Here is a 26,206-nt window from a genome sequence, read left to right as displayed (position 1 = left end):
GCAGCGGTTCAAGAAGGCAGCTCACCACCAGCTTCTCAAGGGAAATTAGGGATGGGCAATAAATGCTGGCCTGGCCAGCGACGCCCACATCCCGTGAATGAATAAAAAAATTTTTTTATTAGTTCTTGAAGAACCAAATTATGTGGCAAACAAGGCTTTGTTTCGGTTCCCACCATTCTCCCCAACATATAATTAAAGGCAGAAATGCTTCTGTTATTCCACTTTTGGAGTTCCAGCCTCAAGCTGTTGCCCACCTCTAATCAAGTTCCATTCTTGAGGATTTATGTTGTGAAATGAAACAAGATAAGTTCCCCATCCTGTCTGCTTCTCTACCCAACATGGACACACCAGAAGCTCAGTAGCTTCTATTCAATTTCAAAATATTAAAACAATAATAATACCGGGATGAATGAAAAAACAATTACTTACTCTGGTTAAATAGATACCCCAAATCACTTGCACTAACATAAAACAGTAACTTGTTTTGCTACTCTTAAATCTGTGCAAAATTGCATTTTTGCAGAACATACATTTAGAAACTCACCGTTTCTGTTCTGGACATGTCTCGGAGTTTCTCTGATAAAGAATTCACAGCTTTTCGAGTCTCCACGTCAGTCCTGTTGGTGGAAACAGATTTACACTTCATCTATGTTGAAGGTAACCCTGAAGGAAAACCCAAAATCCAGTAACCCCTCAACCCAATAACCCCACCCCATGTGATTTGACTTTTAGCAGCACAAAACTAAATTTTTTTCTGCCCCAGGCTTGGAAGAGCAGAGTAAATCTGTTGACAGTTCCACCAGGACTGAACCAACAGGGAACAACAGAAAGGCTGATCACTAAAAATATCAGACTTACTCAATTCATTCAACACGTCTTGCTGTGCGCAGCTAGGTACATGGGGCTGAATTTTCCCAGCCCCGCGGAGGTGACTTTGGTGGATGCAGATGGTTGTGTGCCTGGATAACTGCCCGATGCTGTCCCAGCTCCAGGTGAGTTTCCCAGAGGCAAGCCACCATGCAAATCGGCAACCTGCTCCCTAGAGACGGACAGCCAATTAATACCCCACTTGGGGTCATTTTCAGAATCAGCTGGCATTTTCCCAGCATCGGACCGGCCCCACTTCTGAATCCGGAGACTGGCAGCTACGTGGAGGGGGCATCCTGCTGGTTGGCCCGGGGTGGGGGGGGGGGGCAGCATCGGCGCCTCCTCCCAAAGCCCAAACGAAGGAGCTGCAAGGATGAAAAGGCTACAATTAAACCTGTGGAGGGGTTCCTCATCCACACTGATGGCTCTAACAGCTGTGGGCTTTCTATATTTTTAAATTCCCTGCAGACATCCAAGAATGCCTCCCCTTTCTGCCTCGGCAGCCTCATTGGGGCTGCTGGCCGTCAAGTGCTGCGGGCCTTCTGATTGGGTCTCCCATGTCACTGTTCCACCCGAAATCCTTAACTGGACAGCGAAAACGGAGGCATCTCTTAATTGGCCACCTTCTGTAAGATTGTGCTGGGGCAGATGTCAGACACCAGCGGGATCAGGAGCCGAAAATGGTCCTTATATCAGATTCCCAAATCCTGTAGGAAAATTCAGCCTATTGATTTAAAAACCGACTGCACAAGAACATGGGCTCAAGGGCAGCATGAATGCTGGCATGAACCTTTTGGGCCAATGGCTTTTTTCTGTGCATTACATTCTTTGCAATTCTATATAAAAAGGATAAGCTCGACTGCAACAGGGGAAGCTAAAGGGACAAACTCTAAAGCACAACAACTGTTCATGTTTAGCCACTAAACATTGTTTTTAAACTGTTGTTTCATTGAAAGCTTTTTTATAAATTTATAAAGCAACAGCGTGTTTGAATTGTTCAGTTCATAGGCAGTAGGACCCACTTCTCCTCCAATAGTCCATATTGGAACATGTGTGCCAGAGTTTAAAAGGGTCACTCAGCATCAGTACCAAAAATAAGAGATTTGAATCTGTACTGGATTACCTGCAGTTTGTCCCCAAAATAAACAGGTTTCCTTCTCTTTTCAAAATATCCATAACTCTCAAGGGCCAAGCCACATAGTTGGTTCGAACTACTTGGCCTCAGTGTTATTCCATAACCCCTCACCCACCTAAACGATGACCTGTTTTACCTCATGATTGCTGGGGAACGTCCCCAAAGGTCCCCAGTGGACTTCTGCCACTGGTGTTCCTAGTCACCCAGGTTGTCAATTTGCCCAGGGCATGGTGCAAAACAGAAGGAAAACAGATAATGAGATCCTGCTATTAAATGCGGCAGAACCTCCACCTCCGCCTGGCTTTGTCAGCTTCTTCAGCCTCTGTCCGTATCCTCCTTATAAATATCAGCACCCTTATTGCACTGTAGGCTTGACCCTGGTTCAGATGGAGCAGTAAAATCGCTTTGGACAGAAAGCTCTTAGTGAACAGTAACCCTCTGCACAACAGTGCCTACAATTTGGCATTAATGAGCATTGTCATTCTTGAGGATAACTGGCGTGGGAGATCAAAACACTGTCATTGTTAGTACAATGGAGGCCACAATCTACATCGGTCAAGGCACAGTTTGAGGGAGCATTATTCTGCGTGCGGCTCATGTTGGATTCAACTGTTCAATTCTGACACTCAGGTACTGAAAAATGCTCTAATTTCCTGCAATTCCCATCCTGGATCTGAACATAACGCAGGATTTAATTTTGCAAAATATCTTTATAGTATTTCATTTTCATATGAGGGGAGCAAAAAGTCAATACGCAGTCACTGAAGAAGTGCTGATTGCTCAGATAAAAGATACCAATACTTGTTTCCGTTAGAAGAATAACTAGGGTTAAGCTTCATAGGAACATAGGAGGAGTAGTAGGACATTCAGCCCATCGAGCCTGCTCCACCATTCAATACAATCATGGCTGATCATTCACTTCAATGCCTTTTTCCACACTATACCCATATCCCCTTACACCATTGGTATTTAGAAATCTGTCAATCTCTAAACACGCTCAAATGATTGCACTTCCACAGCCCTCTGGGGTAGAGAATTCCAAAGATTCACAACCCTCAGAGTAAAGAAATTTCTCCTCACCTCTGTCTTAAGTGGCTTCCCCCTTATTTTGAAATCGTGTCCCCTGGTTCTAGACTCCCCAACCAGGGGAAACATCTTAGCTGCATCTACCCTGTCTATCCCTTTAAGTATTTTGTAGGTTTCAACTTGATCACCTCTCATTTTTCGAAACTCTAGAGAATACAAGCCCTAGTTTTCCCAATCTCTCTTCATAGGACAGCCCCACCATCCCGGGAACAAGTCTGATAAGCCTTCGTTGCACTCCCTCTATGGCAATAATATCCTTCCTAAATAAGGGGACCAAAACTGTACATGATACTCTAGGTGCAGTCGATCCAAGGTTCTATTCAACTGAAGCAAGACTGTGCTACTCCTGTACTCAAATCCTCTTGCGATAAAGGCCAACATACCATTAGCCTTCCTAATTGCTTGCTGCACCTGCATGTTAGATTTCAGTGATTTACTGACAAGGACACCCAGGTCCCTTTGTACATCTACACTTTCTAATCTCTTAGTATTTAAGAAATACTCTGCACATCTGTTCCTCCTACCAAAGTGGATAACCTCACATTTTTCCATATTATATTCCATCTGACACTTTCTTGCCCACTAAGTCTGTCCAAATTACCTTGAAGCCGCTTTGCATCTTCCTTACAACACACATTCCCACCTAGTTTTGTGTAAATGAGAACAATGGTCTGATGGTCTCTGACTTTTATGTTTTTAACTAATACAATGCCACAAAAGGCTGAAAGGATTTGACAGCTTTGTGGCTACAAAGGCTAGCATGCAGACTACTGTTGCCAACACTCCAAGATTAATGTGGAGTCTCCAGGAGTTAATCTCCAAGACAATGCTGTAAGCAACCGGAGAGAAAATGTATAGGGTGTATTAAAATAAAACTGTTTTTAATCTTCTTTGAACACTTCTGTTTATTAGTTATAAACATATTGAAGATGGGGATAAAAAGGTTGTTTTGACTGAAAATCAAGAACCATCCAATCAGCTTTCCAACTGGTATGGGAAGGCAGTGCACTGTAAGGATGGACGTGTTGGGTGGCTAATGGCAGAAGGAGGCCATAGGATTGAAATCCAAATTTGTTGCACTAATGCAGACTAGTTTGGATAAATCATTAATTGTATGGAGGGTACTAGCGCTAGCTCTTCAAGCACGTATGCTGAAGGATACCCAAGAAAAAAGACCAAAGCAATCCGTACCTATTCCGGTTTGTTATTTCCTCGTCAAATTCTTCTCCGAGACGAAGCTGGTCACTCCTTAGATCTCTTAGTGACCGATGCAATGTGTGTACCTGCAGGAAAAGGCAGAAGTCTTAAATGAATCGCATTTATATACTGCCACCTACAGTACTACTAAAAATAAAATCAGTTGTTCTATTGTCATGGCTTTTAAAAAACAAACGAACACTTTTTAAGAGATGCCGACCTTTTTGACAGATTTTTGATCGACAAGGGAGTCAAGGGTTATGGGGGTCAGACAGGAATGTAGAGTTGAGGCCACAATCAGATCAGCCATGATCTTATCGAATGGCTGAGCAGAGCTGAGGGGCCGAATGACCTACTCCTGTTCCTAGCTCTTGTGTGTTCCTCTGCTGCGAAGAAACCAGAAGTCAGTAGCAGGTCTTCATTGAGTTAAGGAGTTACAATGGGTGATACAGTTTCCCAAAAACAGTAGGAGAGAGGTTGAATTTACTTTTTATTTTTAGTAGCTGGGTGCCTGACAAATGCAGAAACTTATCACCATGCGTAAAATTCGCAAGCCCCATCTGTATTTGCGAATCGCTATGTGCAGATTTGCAATGTACACTCTCCCCATTTGCACAGAACCCACTCACCAAAGTCCAGAAAGCTTAGGTAGAAGCTGTCACGATTTAAAGATTCCATTTTGCACATTCCCTAACTGTACATAGGGGTATAAGCTGGAATCAAAATGGCTGTTCTTACCTCACAGCGGTCAACAGGACAGTCACAAGGTTGAGCTGGATTTTGCATAGGAAGCAGGGCTCCCGGCACCAGGCCGAAAAGGTGAGGGGAACACCGCCTCTGCCTTTTCATGCCTCCCCAGAGCGATCCTCAGGTCTTTTTGATTCAAAACTTTAGGAGGCAGGATCCCCATCCCTTTAAAGACTTTAAAGCGGATTCCGCTTCCAAGAGCTGCAGGCCAGAGGACTGACAGTTCAGCAGTATCAGCAGCAGCAGCAGGAGCCATTGCCAGTACTGCAGAGGCCTCAGACCCAGGCCCAGCTGTGGAACCACGGACAGAGGAGGGTAAGGCAGGGTCGCCAGGGCCAGTCCAGAAGGCCCCGCCCGACAAGGTGGGTTTGGGAGACTGGTCATTCAGTCCAGGGGAATAAAGCAGTTCTCAGTAGGGGTCCTCTGTCCACAACTGCCCACAGAGGAGGGATCACCACCAGCCCCCCACAAGACTGTAGGAAGGGCGCCTCATTTTACAAGCATCCTCCCCGCTGCTGGTAAGATCCCAGCAGCGGCAGGAAAAGGCCCTTTAATTGGCCATCATCGGCCTATCCCATCCCTGGGAAAATCGCTGGGCGAAAGGGAGGCGGTGGGCCCTCCACCCTTCCCACCATGCCACAATACACTGTGCCCCGCCCCCTTCCATTCCCACCTCTCAGGGGGCCTGTAAAATCCCGGCATTATTCATTAAACAATTGACAAGTGGTCTGAACCCATGCTAGGCAAAGAGCAGGGATGAGGGATTTTAGTTACAAGGTTAGGTTGGAAAAGCTGGGGTTGTTCTCCTCAGAGAAAAGGAGACTGAGGGGAGATTTAATAAAAGTGGACAAGATTATGACAAGCTTAGATAAGTTAGACAAGTGTTATGATCCTGTAGTTTCTTTTTCAGGAAGAATGCAGTGTGCCTTTAAGGCTAGAAAAGGAGCAGTACTGCTTTAAGGCAATAAGCTCCTGAGACTGAGTCAAAGAATGAATTCTCGTTGCCATAGGATACAGCCACTCAGGACCAAAGACACGAGATACATTGTTGCCGACTGACGTTTGAAACTAGCTGAAAAACTGTTTTTTGACAGACACACACAGACAGACAGCTGGACCAGCATTTACTGAAGGAAATGAGAGCTCTTAGTTTATTTAAACCCTATTTATTATACTCTCAGAATTCTGACGTCAAGCCAGATTAATTTCTTAAAAGAAAATAACCAATTCCTTTAACTACTGAATTGTAATTGTTGAAATTCATCCCTGGGAAATAAGAGCATCAAAGACACCTGGTTTGGTTAGCCTCATTCGGGGGTTAATAGATGGTACAATTTGGCTGGGTCTTTCTTTAATTTGGAAAGTCTAAAATGATATGTTAGGCGATCTGTGAAGGGACTGCACTGAATCAGCGGTGTGTTTCTCCCTCCACAATCAGAATTGTATATTTGATTGGGGGTTTTAACACAAGGAAAAACTGTTCCCATTAACTAATGGTACAGGACTCGGGGAACAGATTGAAGGTTTTGGGCAAGAGATGCAGGGAAATATGAGGAAGAACTTTTTTTTTTGTTTTTACAGTGTGGGGTAATGACCTGGAAACTGCTGACCACCAAGGTAGCAAAAGCAGAGACAATGACTTCAAAAGGAAACTGGATGACCATTTGAAGGAAATAAACTTGCAGGGCTACGGGGATCGAGCGGAGGTGTGGGACTGGATAGCTCCATGGAGAGCCGGCATGGACTCGATGAGCTGAATGGCCACCTGCTGTACCATAAATGACTAACTCCAAATGGAATGGACACGGTTGAAGGTTCTGCCAACCACAGTGGAAGGAATCCTCGGTTGAGGAAGAAAGACCTATGGAAACACTGGTATGGAAGGTGACATCATATGTAGCTAAGCTCTAATAATATATTAAACAGATTGATCGCTGAGAGAACATGGAGGAAGAGGAAAAATAAACAAGTTCAGGACTTTGAAGTTTGTTCTAATCCAAGTTGAAGAAAATTATAAACAATTGTATCAAGAGAAAATAGAGACAAATAGATGTTGAGATCAGGGATACAGAAAGGTGGCATATATAGGCTGAATGGCATTTATCACTGTTTATTTATTCTACATTTTAACATACATGATTTATTGGCTCCACGTCATCGACAAATCTCACAGTCGCAGATCTGGACCTTCGACGGTCTGTTCCGAGATACCCTGCAGGGTCCCTGAGAGGTGAGGTAGGACGGTATCGATGACTTTCTGAAAGTATAAAATCAGGCTAAATTTATTTCACACACATCAGTCAGAAATTTAAAAAACCGTTGTAAATCATTCAAGGATAAACAGGGCTTTAAAAAAAAAGGACTTTAAGTTAGTAAAAGGGGGAAAAGAGGGTTCAGTGGATAGAATAGTATTAAAGAGAAAATAAAAAGAGGATTGAGAACAGAGCACAAAACAAGAGATCAAAATAAATACTCAAGGAACAAAATGGTTATAGGAAATAACAATAAAATGCCTGTTGAAAAATAACAGCATATTAGATTGCCTGTAAAATAATGCACAGAGCATCGGCAACAAAATTAGAGAATTAAAGGCCATAATTAGAAGTGAGAAAATAGAGATAATGAAAACATGGCTACAAGCAGGACAGGATTGTCAGTTAAATATTGTAGGCTGTGATGCATATAGCAAAGCTCAGGAAGGAAGAAGAAGTTGTGGTAGGGTAGCTGGGCTAATCACAAATAACATGATAGTAGCAAGAAAGCGCATAACTAACAGATTCAATGTGTCTGCATGTATTGAGGTAAAGGATAGGAAGGGAAATAGTCACATTATCTGGAGTAAACTACAGACCATCAAACAGTGGAAAGAAAGTGGAGGAAGAATATATAAACAAATCCATGAAAGAGTAAAACATAAAAGACAGAATCTTAACAATGGAAGATTTCAACTACCCTCAAATAAACCTACAGGGAGAGGGAGTGAAAGGGAAGAGGCAGGTGGAATGTTTAGTGCAGAAGAGTCCTTTCTGAAGACGAATTGTAGAAGCCCAACAAGGGAGTACACACTGCTACGCCCAATAGTGGGAAGTGCAATGGAACACACAACAACACCACACACCAATGTACTAGATTAGAAAAAAGCCAACTATGAGGGAATGAAGATGGAACTAAGGAAGTACAGTGGAAAAAAAATATTGACAAAGAGGTAGAACAGGAGAGGCCAACAGAGTTCAGGAGAAATATGTTCCACTGAAAAAAAAGGAACTATCTAAGGCTTAGATGCCACGAATAAATAAAGAGAAGCAGATAGAATTGAATCTAAAAAAAAAAACTTATGCCAAAAGCATAAATAAGGGACGGGGGATAAAAGGGAATATAATTAGCTTATCAAAAGAGGTAACAAAGATAATTAGGACTCCAAAGTGAAAATATGGAACAAAACTATCAAAGAAAGTAAAAAGTATTTGTAGGCACCCAAGTATCAAAGGATACCAGTTTTCACTGAAGAGGCTAATAAAGAGGAAATAACAATAGCAGATGTCAAGAGAAATATTACAACAGGATAGAAAGAAAGGGAGAGACTAGACAAACTTGAGGACAAAAACCAGATGGATTGCATCTGTGGATACTCAATGAAACTAGAAAGCAAATAACAGACACTGGTATCCATATATAACAGATGAAGCAATAGTGCCAGAGGACTGGAGGACAGCAAACGTAATTCCTATCTTAACCACAGAATTAATCCAAAAGAACTACAGGCAAGTTAGCTTGGTAGGAAAATACTATAATCTTTATTAAAAGATGAGATAATAAAACACCTAGAGAGGAACAATACAATAGTCAGAATGGATTTCTAAAAGGAAGGTCATGTTTAACCAACCTTATCAGATTCCTTGAAGTAATAGAAAACAGAGACAAAGGCAATACAGTGCATGTGGTATACAGACTTCCAAACGCCCTTCAATAAAGATGTTCAGACTCCAGTGAAGTCCAAAACCCTGCAGTTTGGTGGATTCCATTAAGGGTTGCCTCATCAGCACTGAAGAGTTAAGGCTGGACAGACAGTCCTTTACAAAATTAGAACTGAACATTGGACTGATGGGAAAAGCAGCCAGGGTTCCCAATCGCATGGCTAGTCAGTGCATAGTGCGTATGGATGCAGATGAGATTATTAGATTTAGCTTCAACATCCCGAACATTACCCACTGGCCCAACAAAACATGCCGTCTAGAATCATCACCAAGAATGACAACTTAGACCACGTACTGGCAAGCAACCAACATCATTAACCCATATCCCAGTGAGGCTCAACTGCTTTTTTATTCACTCATGGGATATAAGCATCATTAGCAAGGTCAGCATTTGTCCTCGAGATGGCAGTGTGCTGCCTTCTTGAACTGCTGTGATCCATGTGCTGTTGGCACGCCCACAGCGCTATTCGGGAGGGAGTTCCATGATTTTGACCCAGTGACTGTGAAGGAACGACGATATAGTTCCAAGTCAGGATAGTGTGTGACTTAGAGGTAAACTTACAGGAGGTGGTGTTCCAATGTGCCTGCTGCCTTTGTCCTTCTAGGTGGAAGGAGTCAGGGGTTTGGAAGGTACTGTCAAAAGAGCCTTGACAATTTGCTGCAGTGCATCTTGTAGATGGTACACACTGCTGCCACTGTGCACCAGTGGTGGACGGAATGAATGTTTAAGATAGTGGATGAAGTGCCCATCAAGCAGGCTGCTTTGTCTTGGATGGTGTCAAGCTTCTCGAGTGTTGTTGAAGCTGAACTCATCCAGGATTCAGGAGAATGGTGGTGTGGGAGAAAAATTATAATTGAAGCAACTTCACCAGATTTGTCAGCATTTATTTCAGAACCATCCCTCACCCTCCTCAGGATTATGCAAGGAAAACCAGAGACGAAACAGCTGCACTGATATTTTGCATTGAAATATTTGTACAGAAATGAAATCTGGACCACAGCCCTACTCCCCAAAAACATAGTATCTTGTAGCCTGACCTTAAGAAGGTGCTTCTTACTTGTAGCCGAGTTACCTTGAAGGTCACTTGTACGAAGAGGAGGAATGGGATGTCCAGAGTGTCTGCTCAATCGCCGACTTCGCAGCTCATCAATAGATTGTTCTAAATCATCTCGAAGCTTCAAGTTTCCAAAAAGCAGAAGCAAAAATTTAGGTAGAATGTCTTTTGTTGCTTTATTCAAAATGTAAATTTCCCCAATTGCGATAAAACTAAGGCTATGACATTCATGATGCCACTTCAGGACCAATTAATTTACTATAAAAACAGAAAATGCTGGAAATATTCAGCAGGTCTCGCAGCATCTGTGGAGGGAGAAACAGAGTTAATGTTTCAGGTTAATGACCCAGAACTCTTTCCAGATACTTCCAGACCTGCTGAGTATTTCCAGCACTTTCTGTTTTTATTTCCGATTTCCAACATCTGCAAAATTTTGCTTTCCAATTGATTTATTTCATAGCTTAAGAGTTTCCAGCACATCTATGCTATGAGGTGGCACAATACAGACAATGTCTTTAAGGAATAAAGTTACCAGATAAGCCATCAAAACGGGGTACAACAGGTTCAGAAGATATTTAATTTCATGAAAAGGGATTGAGGGATGCATTACAAAAAAAGGCAAGAGGTCCTCCAGCAAAAAATTTCTGGATTCTCAAGTCAAACGGGGCTTTGCCAGTTCCTAGAAATTATCTTCATTATATGCAAGGTGGTGCAATGCAGATTCACTCTTCATACTGAGGTCTGACCTCACCCACACTGCAGTGGGAAAATACCACAAAAAGACAGCCCCATAAAATTTCAACTCAGCTACAAAATATGTTGAGAATCACTACACAATCGAATCTTTCATAAATTACGTGGTTCTGGCACTTTCTTTTGTTTATTAAATACCAGTGTGAAACTGAAACAGAACCAAAAAAGTGTGGGAGGAGAGAACAAAAGATAGTAAATCAAATAAGTTTACTAGTACATGGCATCAAATACATTTAATAGTACATGGCAGCAGCAACTGGGTTTAATAGATTCTTTTTTAAGCCGGAGAGAGATGGAAAGTGTAGTCATGGAATCATAAAAGTCACACAGCACAGAAGGAGGCCAATCAGTCCAACATGTCAGTGTTGGCTCCTTGAAAGGGCAATCCAATTCACTCTACTAGCTTAGTCCAGCTTTAAAAAGGCAGTTGAAAGACAAAAAGGAAAATAGCATCAAAAATCATTGTAAGTAGAATCTGAATGGAGACACTCGCAGGAATTACAAAAATTCCAATCAGAAGTATAAATGAGGATGGGAAGGGGAAGAAAGGTTATAGAGGGAAAGAGGATACTATTGAATTTCAATGGTGAACAAACAGAAGTAGACAACAAGCTAACCTCTGACTGGTCTCTGCAGATGGCTTGGTGGATTAGATGGAGAGTACAGTGTGGGACTGATGCAGTTTCAATATATAGGTCAGTCTTAAGATAGACAAGCAGTTGGACAGCTACAGATGGCACCAGATTTTCCATTCCAGATTACTGTCCTGGGAACCCCTGTTGGATGTCAAGTGAGGTTTTTGCTGGAGCAATGCAAAACCTATCCTTATTGCCCCGTTTCCTCCCCCTTAGCCCTGTCTCTTCCTCTGCTTCAAATATTGATGCACTTTCCCATAAAAGATGCAATGGTCTCTGCTTCAACGACCACTTGTACTAAAGCATTCTATGCTCCAACAACAGACCTTGCTGATGTTGTGCCCATTCTTTAATACTATGGTTTTAAACATGACCAACTTCTGAGATGGAAAATCAAATACATTGGGTTTCAAGAGTCCTAACTTGTTAGATGCCTGGTGATGCAGAAATTCACTGAAAAAACTTCAATTTGAGACTCCAGTGATATCCCCATTGAACACTTGTTTGACTCGAATTGGGAAAGTTAACTTCCTACCCCCTACTCAGGCTGCTAAAAGGTGCAGAAGCTGCCTGACAGGCTTTCCCGATGTGATGTTTATGGCAATAGCACAGTATTGCTGATACAGTGAGCAATGAACCCATGCTAAGCGGTGAGCCAACACTAACAATAACGGTCATCTGTTGTATTCATTAATCAACCAACCTCATCAAGATTAGACAACCCTCCTTTAAGCAACATTACTACTAATACAGATGGACAGTAAGGAAGACAATTGAAATTTGTCATAATGCTATTAACCTAAAAATTCCCATAAAGAAACCTTAATCAAGAATCTTCTACAACTCAAAAGACAGGTCTCCAAATTGTTTTGTTGAATTTGTTCTTAAAATCCCTCACAATGCTTTCAATCCAAGTTGGACTATCCAGAAGCACTTATACTTCGTTAAAAACAGTTTGAAGAGACAGTATTCCATCATCCATCGCTCTCCCCTGTTTAACTGACCATACACCACTCTATGTAGACCAACAAGACACTAAACACAATTCAACAATTCCAGAATCCAGCTTTCTGCACACATGTGCAACATAACGTCATTACAGTGTTTACTCCCTAGTTGGTGAATATTGGATACTGACTTGAAGAGAGGGGCAGGGAAAAAAAGCAAGAGTTACTTATGCAATGACTTATCTTTCACAAGTACCTACCTGCGACACTGCCTCCATTTGTTCATTGGTATAGCCTCTATATCGCCCCAGCATCCGATCAACATTTGTTAGGTCTCGACTGGTATCCTGAAATGCATTCAACTTCAATATTCAAAAAGTCCTGAACTCCTCAAACAGAAATGGAGCCAATACTAAGGTTGATTTTAATCGTTTAAAAAATTGACAAAACCTCAACTTAAAAATCACCATCTCTGTCGGTATATTGGAGAGTACTGCCTAAAACTGACAGAATTCCAATCTGTCACAGTGAATTCCTCACAATCCCAGTTGGGGTGTCTGAGACACTGAAATTGGTTAACTCAAATTCTTCACAAGATTTTAAACAAGGTAATCATGTAATAGTTGCTTATTACAGTGAAGTCGACAGTAAACAGAGACATTAAAAAGGAAATTATAAAACTATTAGCATAAATCAGTAATAGGATTCTTAATTACAGCCCAAGCTCTCAATAATACTGTGGAGGAGGAAAAAAGCTCTTGGGACAAATTTCACCACTCTCACCTTGCATTCAATTTCTCCCAGATCACTGATCAAAGGCTTTACTCTACAGACCTATTCGAACCATGTCGTGACATCGCTTAACATCCCTCCCCAGCAGTAACTCAATTTCTGAAACACAATCATCCTAATCAGTTTTTTTTTAAATTTCCATTAACTGTATTTAAATTAATATACACTCAATTTACATTTTTCACATTTTGAGAATCTCAGGCACAAAGGTCTTGCTGTAGTCACATTCGCCCGACCAGCTCATTGACTGATGCAGTAACATCTAAGGGTCATCATCACCGGACAGAGCTTTACATAACCATTTCCCTCATTTAATTTCATATAGCTAGATTTCCCCCCCCCACGAGTTCCTTTGCATTTTTAATTTTCTGGCAAGCATCGCAGAAAATATATGAAGTGCCAGGTATAATGAGTTGAGATAAAGAAATTTCTACATCTAACATGATACCTGTAAAGTGCTTGCTAATGTGTCGATTTTTTCAGTCACATCACCAGCATTGTGCATTCTGCTCCTTCCCTTAGTCGTTGCCTTCAGTGGTCCTCGCCGCCTGGGAAGATTGTGAAGGCACGTGTCTGAGTCACTCGATGAGTCCGCCATAAGTATGCTCCAGCCTGCAAAAGAAAATCTGAAGTTAGAAAATGGGTAACGTGACGTGTGAACTTTATCACCCTTTTGAACAAGGTACAAGAAAAGTTTGCATGCCCAGAAGAGGAAACTGTTGGAAAAAGTGGGGGAAAAAGGAAAATTTGAAAATCTGCTGTTACTATGTAGTAAGTTGGTGTATTTTGTTACGACCAAGACAGGAGGTGCACACTGTTCTTTCTAGTTCCACTTCTCCATAGGTCAGAACATATATTTGAATTTTTACCCAGTTACCGATGCAGTCAATCATAGACTGTTTTTATCCCAGAACAAAATACACCAACCAGGTTTCTTTAACAAACAACAAAACATAACCAGTAACGAAGCAAAGCATTAACACACAGATTAAAATATCAAAGTTCCCTTTTATCTTAGCCACACACACACCCCGAAAAAGAGAGAGAAAAAGAATACTTTGGCCAAATACTTGCTAATTCTTGAAGAAACAAAAAGATAGGGAAAGATGTCAGATGCCCCTTTTTTTTTTCCCCTGGCATCCGGGTATACAATGACGGATCACTGGGATCCTTTTCTGGAGCAATTCATTCAGGCAACGTCTAGGATTTATCTGGCAGGTCTTTCCAGCGTCTCAGGAGAAATGCAACAACAGGGGTTGCAAGCAGGCCTTTCAGGAGGAATGCAGCATTAATTTCTCTATTTCTTATACTCGCTTCTAAGAGCTTCTCAAAGAGATGGAACAGGCGGAGTTGGGGTTTTGTCCTTCAGGTTGATTTTTAAACTCTATATCCCAAATGACTGTCCAAAGCGAAACCAAAACAATATCTCAAGAGTCAAGCCTCCTGACCCCTATAAATCTTGGCCTCTCATTTCTCTGTAAACACCTTTCCAGGTCAACAAAGTCCCCACTGGACACTTATCTGAAGACAGGTGATTTCCAGTAAGGATTATTTACAAATCAAGTCCAAAAGATCTTCCGATGATCTCTTTTTAAAAAAAAACACAAAGTCCAGCATTTATAAAATCTTCACAATTTAAATACAAGCCCTCAAAAAAAAAACTTTAAAATATGGAAGCAGTGTCATAACAATTTTGACCTTTCATGGCGTCAAGGCCATGTGTGTCCTTTAGGTGAAGTGGAGATATAGACCAGGGGAGAATTAGGCTAGGGCATGAAGACATAATTCAGCCTCATCTTAAAGTCATACTTTCTCTCTTTGCTTTTGTATTTTTACTATAAATTTCCATATTCATGTTTATAATGCAAACTACCAATTCTGATATCCTGTAATTATACCCTCCCATCATCGATGGCATTGCAACATCTCCAATGGTGAAAGGATGTAATTATAGTATTTATGTAAACAGTTTCCATTATAAATAGCGACAGTTACTTAGAATGGGATAAGTAGGTAGGAAGTGCAGGAAGAAGCAAGGCTTTTGTATACTATAGATTAAAGAATTTAGTAGCTAATCTCCTGTTGCAATATTCATGAGCAGTCTGCGTCACAGTTGTAAAGTGCAACTGCTAACCTGACCCATACCCACAAGATGATGTAGTGTTCGCCATGCATGCTTTACCCATTTGCATCACACAGTGAGCAGTGAAAGCCTTCACTGGTCACCACTCATAAAAAGGACCAGAATTTTTAGGGAGAGTTTTTAAAGGAGCCAGGAGGAGCAAGAGCACTCCTAACTCCGCTAAAATTCTTGGGCCTGCATTTGAACACTACCCCACACCCCAATTCCTAGCCAGTTCAGCACAGAAGTATTTCTCACCCTCTCAAAACTAACAAGCGGCAGCAGCCCAACACTATTATTCTAAGAGACAAATTTCAAGATGCTGGGTGATCCTAGTCACTGCAACATATTTTAGGATATCTACAAGGTGTCATTTTGACCTGTACTTTACTAGTGCAGCAATTGAACTAATTACCGGTGAGCTGAGGTTACTACCATGAGTGCGCACAGTTGAAGACCCCCACTCCGCCCAAGACTGCAATTGGTAAATCATTGAGCTGCAAAAAACTTCCACTCTTACCCTAGAGCCTTGCGGTAAAAATCCTCGAAAAAGCTACACAATGTTCAATAAAATGCAACTGGGTTTTAATTATGTACCGAGTTCATAATTACCTTTAAACATCCTCACTGGCCCTGAAAGAGTAAACTAATTATTTTCAGTTCCTCATTCTTAAAAGTCCCTTGGTTCTCTAGTATTTCTGGGAGATTTTCTGTGTCTTCCTCCGTGAAGACAGACAGAGTAATTGTTAGTCTTTCCTGTCTCCATCATTTCCTCATTCTCCAACACAAACTCTCCTGCCCCACCTGCAATGGACCCACATTCGTCCTTGATAATCGCTTCCTTTCCATATACCTAAAGAAGCTTTTACAGTCCACCTTCATGTTTCTAGCTAGCTTACAGTTATAACCTCTTTTCCCTTTATCAGTTATTTGGTCCTCCTTTGTTGAACTCTAAATTGCTCCCAATTCTACTCACCACAGAATTCCCAGCCTCTCTGACCTGCTCTTGTAGCCACAGTATTTATGTGGTTGGTCCAGTTGAGTTTCTGGTCAGTGGTAACCCCCAGGATTTTGATAGTGGGAGATTCTGAATATATTATTTAAAACAAGTACTCTGATTTCAGAGTATAACATCAACACAGGGTTTAAATTCTTAAGATGGTTGTGGTTGTCTGAGGTCAATCATCTCAGCCCCAGGACATCACTGCAGGAGTCCATCAGGACAGTGTCCTCAACCCAACCATCTTCAGCTGCTAAATCAATGACCTTCTCTCCAACATAAGGCCAGAAGTCAGAATGATCATGAAAGGTCACTGACTTGAAACGTTAACTCCGTTTCTCCCTCCACAGATACTGTGTAACAAGGATTTTTTTTGTATTAAAACTTAGGATTATATGTTTTTAAAAACTGAAAGAGGATTTCAGTGGGCATTGAGCCACCTGCAAATAGTTGAACTTTACGAATGCTTTGAAAGGAAGTTCAACAAAAGCTGAACTGGTTGGTAAACAAGGACTGGAATGCAGGTAATTTCAAGGAAATCAGCAGGGGTCTGACCTCAGAGCTACCCTCTGTTATGAGGAGAGAGAATTTATGACTGGGCATGTGACTTCTTTATGGAAGGTTTTGGTTTCAGTTTTGAAATTTAAAACGTCAATGGTTTAGACAAAAAGCAGGCAATTTGAAATTTGATTTTGACCTGCCTGGAGATCAGAAGACAACCCAGAAAAAGTATTACCTCTCTGTAAAGAATCTTTGCATCAAGTGTTGTTCCTGTTGCTTCGTGGGTTTAAGAAATCCTGAATATTGGAAGAACCCTTTTACTGCTATACTGCTGCTCTGAGACCCAAGATCTGCACACCTGATGGAAGACCTTATGTGAAGCCTTCCACTGTTGAAGTTCTTTGAACACCTAGCCATCACAGACAGTTCATCAACTGCTCCTGGAAAGACTTAAAGTAGCATCCAACTATTCGAATTTAGGACACCTCACCAAACCAAAGAACTTCCTTCCAGATCATGACAGTTTAAGTTTTTTTTTATTCCTTTCATTCCTATGAAACAGTTGTAAACAGAAATCCTTCCCCACCCCCCCCCCCCCCCCCACCCAAGTTAACCAGTTTTTGGACGTATGTGCGTGTACATGGGGGCTAGGGAAAATAAGGAGCTTTAATATCTCAATTCATACATAGATTTACTTCAATATTGGTTAAGACTTGGTTTTATAATAAAGTTAATTTTTGTTGTTGATTAAAGAAACCTGGTTGGTCTGGGGACAAATAGTCTCTAATTGGCCGTTTCCATAAATGGGAAAATTTATTGATATGTTGTGACCTGTGAGAAGTGGGACTGAATTACCAGTGCACTCCTCCCACCTTGGTCATAACAACTGCCAGACCTGCTATGTGTTTCCATTACTTTCTGCTTTTGTACCACCAACTCCAAGTTCACCTCCAAGTCACACAAAACCCGAACTTGGAAACAGATCACTGTTCCTTCAGTGTCACTGGGTCAAAACCCTGCACCACCAACCTAAAAGGACTATGGGATTAGTTTCACCACACGGACTGTACCACCTTAACGGCAATTAGGGAAGGACAATAAATGCAGGTCTTACTAGTGACACCAACATCCCATGAAAGAATTTTTAAAATGTTTAAATCCTGACAAGATTAAATGTTTGTAGCCTTATGGTCATTTCCAACTATTACTCATGTATGCACACCCATCCAGACAGCAGTTCCAACTAATCCCATTTGGTTAACGCAATCCATTGCCATACAACTTGAACCATCCGATGCATCAGTAGCCTAACAGGAAGCAATATCTCTACTTCTAATTGCTGCAATTCTGAACACCACACTTTCAGGGGATGTCAAGGCCTTGAAAAGGCTGTATTTTTATTTTTTTTATCTATTTTTATTTTTTATTTTATAATCTCCTGTAGAGGAGATTTATTAGAATGGTACTAGGAATGAAGAACTTTAGTTACATGGAGAGATGAGAGAAGCTGGGATTGTTCTCCCAGAGTAGAGATGGTTGAAGGGAAATTTAATAGAGGTGTTCAAAATTATGAAATGTTTTGATAGCGTTAAAAGGGAGAAACTATTTCCATTGGCAGGAAGGTCAGTAACCAGAGGACATAGATTTAAGATAAGAACCAGAGGGAATGAAGAGAATTTTTCTATGCCATAAGTTATATTATAAGTCACAACCCTTCCATTTCATTCTTCATGCCATATACATTTTACAGCAAACGAAAATTTTCCCGATACAGTTCGAGGGGTTTTCCATGGATCCAGCCCCTCAGTTCAGCTTGGTGGGGGGACCTTACACAGCGGTCTTTCCCCATTGAGCCTTTGCTGCGGCTGCCCCAAGCTTTAGTGCGTCCCTCAGCACGTAGTCCTGGACCTTGGAATGTGCCAGTCTGCAACATTCGGTCGTGGACAACTCTTTGCGTTGGAAGACCAGCAAGTTTCAGGCAGACCAAAGGGCGTCTTTTACCGAATTGATAGTCCTCCAGCAGCAGTTGATGTTTATCTCGGTGGGCGTCCCTGGGAACAGCCCGTAGAGCACAGACTCCTGTGTTAGAGCTGCTTGGGATGAAACTCGACAAAAACCACTGCATCTCTTTCCACACCTGCTTTGCAAAGACACATTCCAGAAGGAGGTGGGGAACCGTCTCTTCCCCACCACAGCCACCACGAGGGCATTCTGCAGAGGGGGAAAGACTTCGGGTGTGCAGGAAGGATCTGACGGGGAGGGCTCTTCTCACCACCAGCCAAGCTACATCTTGGTGCTTGCTTGAAAGTTCTGGTGATGAGGCATTCCGCCAAATGACTTTGGCGGTCTGCTCTAGGAACCATCCGACAGGATCCACCATATCCTTTTCCCGTAGGGCCTGGAGGACATTCCGTGCAGACCACTGCCTGATGGATCGGTGGTCAAAGGTGTTTTTCCGCAGGAACTGTTCCACGAAGGATAGGTGGTATGGCACAGTCCAACTGGATGGAGCGTTCTGCAGCAATGTGACCAGGCCCATCCTCGCAACACCGGGGACAGATAGAACCTCAGCACATAGTGACACTTGGAGTTTGCATACTGGAAGTCTACACACAGCTTGATGCAGCCTCACACGAAGGTAGTCATCAGGACGAGGGCGATGTTGGGTACATTTCTCCCGCCCTTATCCAGAGGTTTGAACATCGTGTCCCTCCGGACCCGGTCCATTTTGGATCCCCAGATGAAGCGGAAAATGGCTCGGGTGACCGCCACAGCGCAGGAGTGGGGTATGGGCCAGACCTGCGCCACGTACAGCAACAATGTGAGCGCCTCGGACTGATGACCAGGTTCTTACCCATGGAGAGAGATCGCTGCTCCCACATGCTCAGCTTGTGTTGTACCTTGGCTACTCGCTCCTCCCAGGTTTTGGTGCATGCCCCAGCCCTTCCAAACCATATCCCCAGCACCTTAGGTAGTCTGACCTGACGGTGAAAGGATCGGTCAGCCCAGTTCCCAAAGAACATGGCCTCGCTTTTGCCGTAGTTAACTTTGGCTCGAGGCCAGTTCAAACTGGTCGCAGATGCTCAGTCTGCGTATAGACAGTGGGTCCGGGCAGAAGACGGCGACGTAATCCATGTATAGGGAGGTTTTAACCTTAGTACCTCCACTGCCTGGGATTGTCACCCCTCTAATATCATTTCTTTTATTCTACACCCTGAACTGCACATAATACTTCACAAATGAGAGCTGGTAAGTCATCAGGACTAACTAGTAAAACTACCTTTACCATTGTGGAGGTTTGCCATGCAGTGCTGCTACCTTCAGGGCTCACCACACACATGCTTCCTCTTCCCTCGTCACCACTCTTGAAAATGTTACAGACAAGAATATTTTATTTCCCAGTCCAACCTCAGATCAAGCCAAGCTTTGATCAAGGCTACAGCATATCCACTCCATGCTAATTAGCAACTGGTTGCCGATTTTGTTCTTAATGCTTTCTGCATTCACAAATAAGGCCTCAACTTTGACCCATTAACACTCCTCAGTAACCTTTATCCTTCATCATACTTCTTAAGCTCTTCCATCTCCCTTAAAGTACATCTCTTCATAAGCAGAGCTTTCCCCACTCCCGTCCTTTTTACAACTAATTTGTCCCAACAACTCCTTTACATATGCTCTACAAGTCTCTTCATCCGCCCTGACCTTATTAGTACATAAACTCAAACCCACAGCTCCACCTATTGTTAGTGCTAGGATATTCAGTCCAATTCCTTTCAGGTAACACCACATTCCATCCAACAACCCTTCATCAGTCCCACCAACGTTGTTAGTTCCCATATGGACTACAACCACTAACTGTTCACTCAATCCTCACAAAAGTCAAGCAGCATGTCTTACTCCCTAGTCCTAGAGAGAAACTAAGCACTGGATTTCAAGTTGTACCCAGGAAAATACCTGTCCATCCCTCTGTCGTCATCACTTATTTTCCCAGAGGCATCAGCCTCAGCTCAGTGGGTAGCACTCTGGCCTGAAGCAGAAGGCTGTGGAGCTTGAACACAAAATCTTGGTTGACATACCTAGTACATCACTGAGGGCGTTAAACCAAGGCCCCCATCTGCCCTCTCAGGTTGAAGAAAAGGAGAGTTCTCACCCATGTCCTAGTCAATATATGATCTGGAGATCATCACAGTGTTGTTTGTGGGAGCTTGCTATGAGCAAATTGACTGCTGGATTGCATTGCAAGTGACTGCACAAATAAAAGCGTTTCATTGGATGTAAAATAATTTCATACATCCTGAGGAGATGAAAGGCCTAATATAAAGGCAAATTCTTTCCATCCTTTTATTAAAGGTTTATTTAAATTTTATTTAGGAGCAGGTTTACAATAGCAGAGGTTCAAGGAGCACCCCCCCACACCGCCCAAGCGGGAACTGCTCAAGTTTAAAAAATGACTTGCATTTACATCGTGCTTTTGACAAGCACAGGATGTCTTCAAGTGTTTTACAGCCAATGAGGTACTTTTGGAAGTGTAGTCACTGTTTTCAGAATCACAGAATTGTTACAGTGTAGGCGGCCATTTGGCCCATCACGTCTATGCTGGATCTCTAAAAGAGCAATTCACCAACTGTCACTCCCCTTAGCAGTTGGCAGGAAAAAAGATAGAAGCGCAAGGGAGAACCAACTGTGTAAAAGCCCCAACAATCAATTTTATCTGCAGCACCTGTGGAAGAGTCTGTCACTCTAGAATTGACCTTTATAGCCACTCCAGGCGCTGCTTCACAAACCACTGACCACCTCCAGGCGCTTACCCATTGTCTCTCGAGACAAGGAGGCCAAAGAAGAAGAGGTACCCATAACTGGACAATACTCCAGTTGAAGCCGAACCAGTGCTCGATACAAGTTTAATCTAACTTCCTTGCTTTTGTACTCTACACCCCTATTAATGAAGCCCAGGATGCTGTATGCGCTACTAATCACTCTCTCAACCTGTCTTGCCATCTTCAATGATTTGTGCACATATACACCCAAGTTCCTCTGCTCCTGCACCCCCTTTATATTGTCTCTCCACCTTCTTCCTACTAAAATGCATCACTTCAAATTTCTCTGCTTTAAATGTCATCTGCCATTTGTCCACCTAAGTCCATTAACCTATGTCCTTTTGCTGTCCTACACTATCCTCCTCACAGTTCACAACGCTCCTATGTTTTGTATTATCTGGAAATTTTGAATTTATACCCTGCACACTAGGTCTTTAATATATATCAGGAGTACCGACCCTTGGGGAACTCTACAATAAACCTCCCTCCAATCCAGAAAACATCCACTAACCATTACCCGGTTTCCTGTCATTCAGCCAATTTCATATCCATATTGCTCCTGTCCCTTTTATTCCATGAGCTTTAACTTTGCTCACAAGTCTGTTATGCAGCACTTTATCAAATGCTTTTTGGAAGTCCATGTACACCACATCAGCTGCATTATCCTGATCAACCTTTGCTGTTACCTCATCAAAAAACTCCAGCAAGTTAGTCAAAATGGTTTGCCTTTCATAAATCCATGCTGGCTTTCCTTAACTAACCCGCATTTGCCAAATTGACTATTAATTTTGTCCTGAATTATCGTTCCCAGAAGCTTTCCCACCAATGAGGTTAAACTAAGGCCTTTAGTCTTTTTTGAAGAGTGTAACATTTGCCATTCTTCAGTCCTCTGGCACCACCCCTGAATCTAAGGAAGACTAGAAAATTATGGCCAGTGCCTCCACAATTTCCACTTCCCTCAGTATCCTTGGATGCATCTCATCCAGTCCTGGTGCCTTATCAACTTTAAGTAGAGCTAGCCTAATCCAATACCTCCTCCTCATCAATTTTAAACCCTTCAAGTGTCTGGATTACATCTTCTTTTACCATGTCCTGCACAGCAGCATCTTCCTTGGTAAAGACAGATGCAAAGTATTCATTTAATACCTCAGCCATGCCCCCACCTCCAGGTGCAAATCTCCTTTTTGGTCCCTAATCAACCCCACTCCTCCTTTTACCACACTTTTACTATTAATATGCCTATAGAAGACTTGTGGATTCCCTTTTATATTAGCTGCCAGTCTCTTTTCATATTCTCTCTATGCTTCTCTTATTTGCTTTTCACTTCCCCTCTGATCCTTCCAGATTATGCCTCGTTCTCACTTTTATTATCCATCTGACAACTGTCAGAAGCACACTTTTTCTTTTTCATCTTAATCTCTATCTCTTTCATCATCCAGGAAGTTCTGGAATTTTTTGTCCTACCTTTCCCCTTTGTGGGAATATACCTTGACCATGCCCAAACTATATCCTCTTTAAAGGCAGCCCATTGGTCAGTTACCATTTTGTCTGCCAATCTTTGATTCCAATTTATGTGGGTCAGATCCATTCTTACTCCATTGAAGTTGGCTTTCCCCCAGTTAGTTATTCTTACTCTGAATTGGTCCTTGTCCTTTTCCATCGCCAACCTAAACCTTACGACACAATGATCACTGTCCCCTAAACGTTCCCCTGTTAACACTTGATCCACTTGGCCCACCTCATTCCCAGGAACCAGGTCTAGCGGTGCCTCTTTTCTCATTGGACTGGAAACATACTGCTGTAGAAAATTCTCCTGAACACACTCTGGGAACTCTTTCCTCTCTCTGCCCTTTACGCTACTATCCCAGTCTATATTCAGATAATTAAAATGCCCATTATAACCCTGATGAAAGGTCACAGACCTAAAACATTAACTCTGCTTCTCGCTCCACAGATCCTGTCAGATCTGCTGAGTACCAGCACTTTCTGATTTTATTACTGGGGATAACTCCCCTGCTCTTCTTCAAAATTGTGCCATGGGATTTCTACATCCACTCAAGAGGCCTTGGTTTAATGTTTCATCCGAAAGACGGCACCTCGAGCAGTCCAGCAACCTGGATTTTTTGAGCTGAAGTCCTAGAGTGGAACGTGAACCCAGAGCTTTGTAACGCAGTGTTATTCACTGACTCATGGCTAAAAGAACCAGTGAATAGGTTAGAGCAGCACAGGTCAATTCCTAAACACATACATACATAGCGACCAGAGGCAGATGTGGTTTATTCCCTCTCTCCTTACTGCCCAGGCCTAACTCTGGCCTGACAAGGGATGGAGTGACTGAGAGCCACCCTTATATTAATATCTTCCTTAAATTAACTGTCGGCAGGGGTTAATTTGAGAAGCCATTACCTTTAACTCGCCGCAAAGAGCCATCCCGCTCGCACTCGCAGCCGCGGTCCGTCTTTAGCCATCAACAACTGCCCGCCGCCCTCAGACCGCAGGGACCGGGGAAGCAAGAAGAGCGTCTATGGCAACTTGAAATGTCCGCCTTAACCCGGCCTGGACCCGCCGCCGAGCCAGCTGGGAGATGTAGTCCTCGCGCTCTCTCCGCCAGCGCGTGGGAGCGAGGCAGGGACTACACATCCCAGAAGGCGCAGCGAGCCGTTTTGGAGCGCCGCCCTGTAGGTGTCCCACTTTAATGCCTGCTCGGAAATTGCGCCAAGCATCCCGCCTCCTCCCTGCCCCTCCCCCTCCCCACACAGAGAGGCGCCAGTGTGCAGCTCCAGAGCGCTAACTCTAACTCAACTGGCAACCTTCACACCTACCGAGATGTTTAGTTTGTTTTTCAATTAAACTTCCAGCCACATGTTTATTTTTATATATGCACGATATCCTAGTTTTAAACAACTTAAACTTTAAGCAATTAATTTAGTTTTTTTATATACAATGCACAAGTTTTAAACAACTTAAATTTTAAATGACGAATTTCGTTTTTTATGCACTATGCACATATTTAAACGAGTTAAACTTTGAGCAACAAATCTAGACTTTTATGTGCACAATGTTGAAATTTAATACAGAAAAGTGGGAAGTGATACATTTGGTAGGAAGAGCGAAGAGAGGCGATATAAACTAAAGTGTACAATTCTAAAGTGGGTGTAGGAACAGAGGGTCCTAGGGTATATGTGCACAAATCATTGAAGGTTGCAGAGCAGGTTGAGAAACTGGTTAATAAAGCATAGGGATTCCAGCCGTGAATGGTGGTGGACAATTAAACAACTAACAGGAGGAGGTGACTCCACAAATATGCCCACCCTCAACGACAGGGAAGCCCAGCACATCAGTGCAAAAGATAAGGCAACAATCTACAGTCAGAAGTGCCAAGTTGATGATCCATCTCGGCCTGTCCCCAGCATCACAGATGCCAGACTTCAGCCAATTTGATTCACTCCACGTGATATTAAGAAATGACTGAAGGAGCTGGATACTGCAAAAGCAATGAGCCCTGACAACATTACTGCAATAGTACTGAAGACCTGTGCTCCAGAACTTGCCGCGCCCCTAGCAAAGCTGTTCCAGTACAACTACAACACTGGCATCTACCCGGCAATGTGAAAAATTGCCCAGGTATGTCCTGTATACAAAAAGCAGTACAAGTCCAACCCGGCTAATTACTGACTCATCTGTCGACTCTCAATCATCAGTAAAGTGATGGAAGGTGTGTCGACAGTGCCATCAAGCGGCACTTGCTTAGCAATAACCTGCTCAGTGATGCTCAGTTTGGGTTCCGCCAGGGCCACTCAACTCCTGACCTCATTAAAGCCTTCGTTCAAACATGGACAAAAGAGCATCACAGATGCCAGTCTTCAGCCAATTCGATTTACTCCACATGATATCAAGAAACGACTGAAGGCACTGGATACTACAAAGGCTATGAGCCCTGACAACAAGAGATGAGGTGAGAGTGACTGCCCTTGCCATCAAGGTAGCATTTGACTGGGTATGGCATCAAGGAACCCTAGCAAAACTGGAGTCAATGGGAATCAAGGGGAATCTCTCTGCTGGTTGGAGTCGTACATAGCACACAGGTTGTGGTTGTTGGAGGTCAATCATCTCAGCTCCAAGACATCACTGCAGGAGTACCTCAGGGTAGTGTCCTAGGCCCAACTATCTTCAGCTTCTCCATCAATGACCTTCCTTCAATCATAAGGTCAGAAGTGGGGATGTTTGCTGATGATTGCACAATGTTCAGCACCATTTGCGACTCCTCAGATACTGAAACAGTCCATGTAGAAATGCACCAAGACCTGGACAATATCCAGGCTTGGGGTGATAAGTGGTAAGTAACATTCACATCACACAAGTGCCAAGCAATGACCATCTCCAACAAGAGAGAATCTAACCATCTCCCCTTGACATTCAATGGCATTATGATAGCTGAATCCCCCACTATCAACATCCTGGGGGGTTACCATTTCCATTGACCAGAAACTGAACTGGAGTAGCCATATAAAGCTCGTGGCTACAAGAGCGGGTCAGAGGCTAGGAATCCTGCGGTGAGTAACTCACCTCCTGACTCCC

General features: G+C 42.8%; 1 protein-coding gene across 7 annotated transcripts in view; it reads right to left on the bottom strand.

The window, feature by feature from the left end:
- The window catches only part of LOC137373594 (centrosomal protein of 128 kDa-like), a 442,182-nt gene extending 418,036 nt beyond the window's left edge, over window positions 1-24,146 (bottom strand). For 5 of the 7 annotated variants that reach the window (XM_068038587.1, XM_068038590.1, XM_068038589.1 and 2 more), the window contains exons 1-7: window positions 24,035-24,146; window positions 13,637-13,800; window positions 12,657-12,743; window positions 10,065-10,182; window positions 7,168-7,289; window positions 4,280-4,371; window positions 545-617 (exon numbers count right to left, since the gene is read on the bottom strand). In XM_068038587.1, the coding sequence (XP_067894688.1) occupies window positions 545-617; window positions 4,280-4,371; window positions 7,168-7,289; window positions 10,065-10,182; window positions 12,657-12,743; window positions 13,637-13,786 (642 nt within the window). In that variant the 5' untranslated portion in view covers window positions 13,787-13,800; window positions 24,035-24,146. Of the gene's footprint in view, window positions 1-544; window positions 618-4,279; window positions 4,372-7,167; window positions 7,290-10,064; window positions 10,183-12,656; window positions 12,744-13,179; window positions 13,288-13,636; window positions 13,801-24,034 lie in introns of those variants that run through there. The other 2 variants (XM_068038588.1, XM_068038592.1) reach the window with 2 other exon arrangements.
- Window positions 24,147-26,206: the final 2,060 nt, after the last annotated feature.

The sequence above is a fragment of the Heterodontus francisci genome, chromosome 9 (genome assembly GCF_036365525.1).
Source record: "Heterodontus francisci isolate sHetFra1 chromosome 9, sHetFra1.hap1, whole genome shotgun sequence".
Classification (NCBI taxonomy): domain Eukaryota; kingdom Metazoa; phylum Chordata; class Chondrichthyes; order Heterodontiformes; family Heterodontidae; genus Heterodontus; species Heterodontus francisci.
The sequence above is the reverse complement of the archived record's forward strand: the minus strand, read 5'-3'. Positions and strand labels throughout refer to the sequence as shown.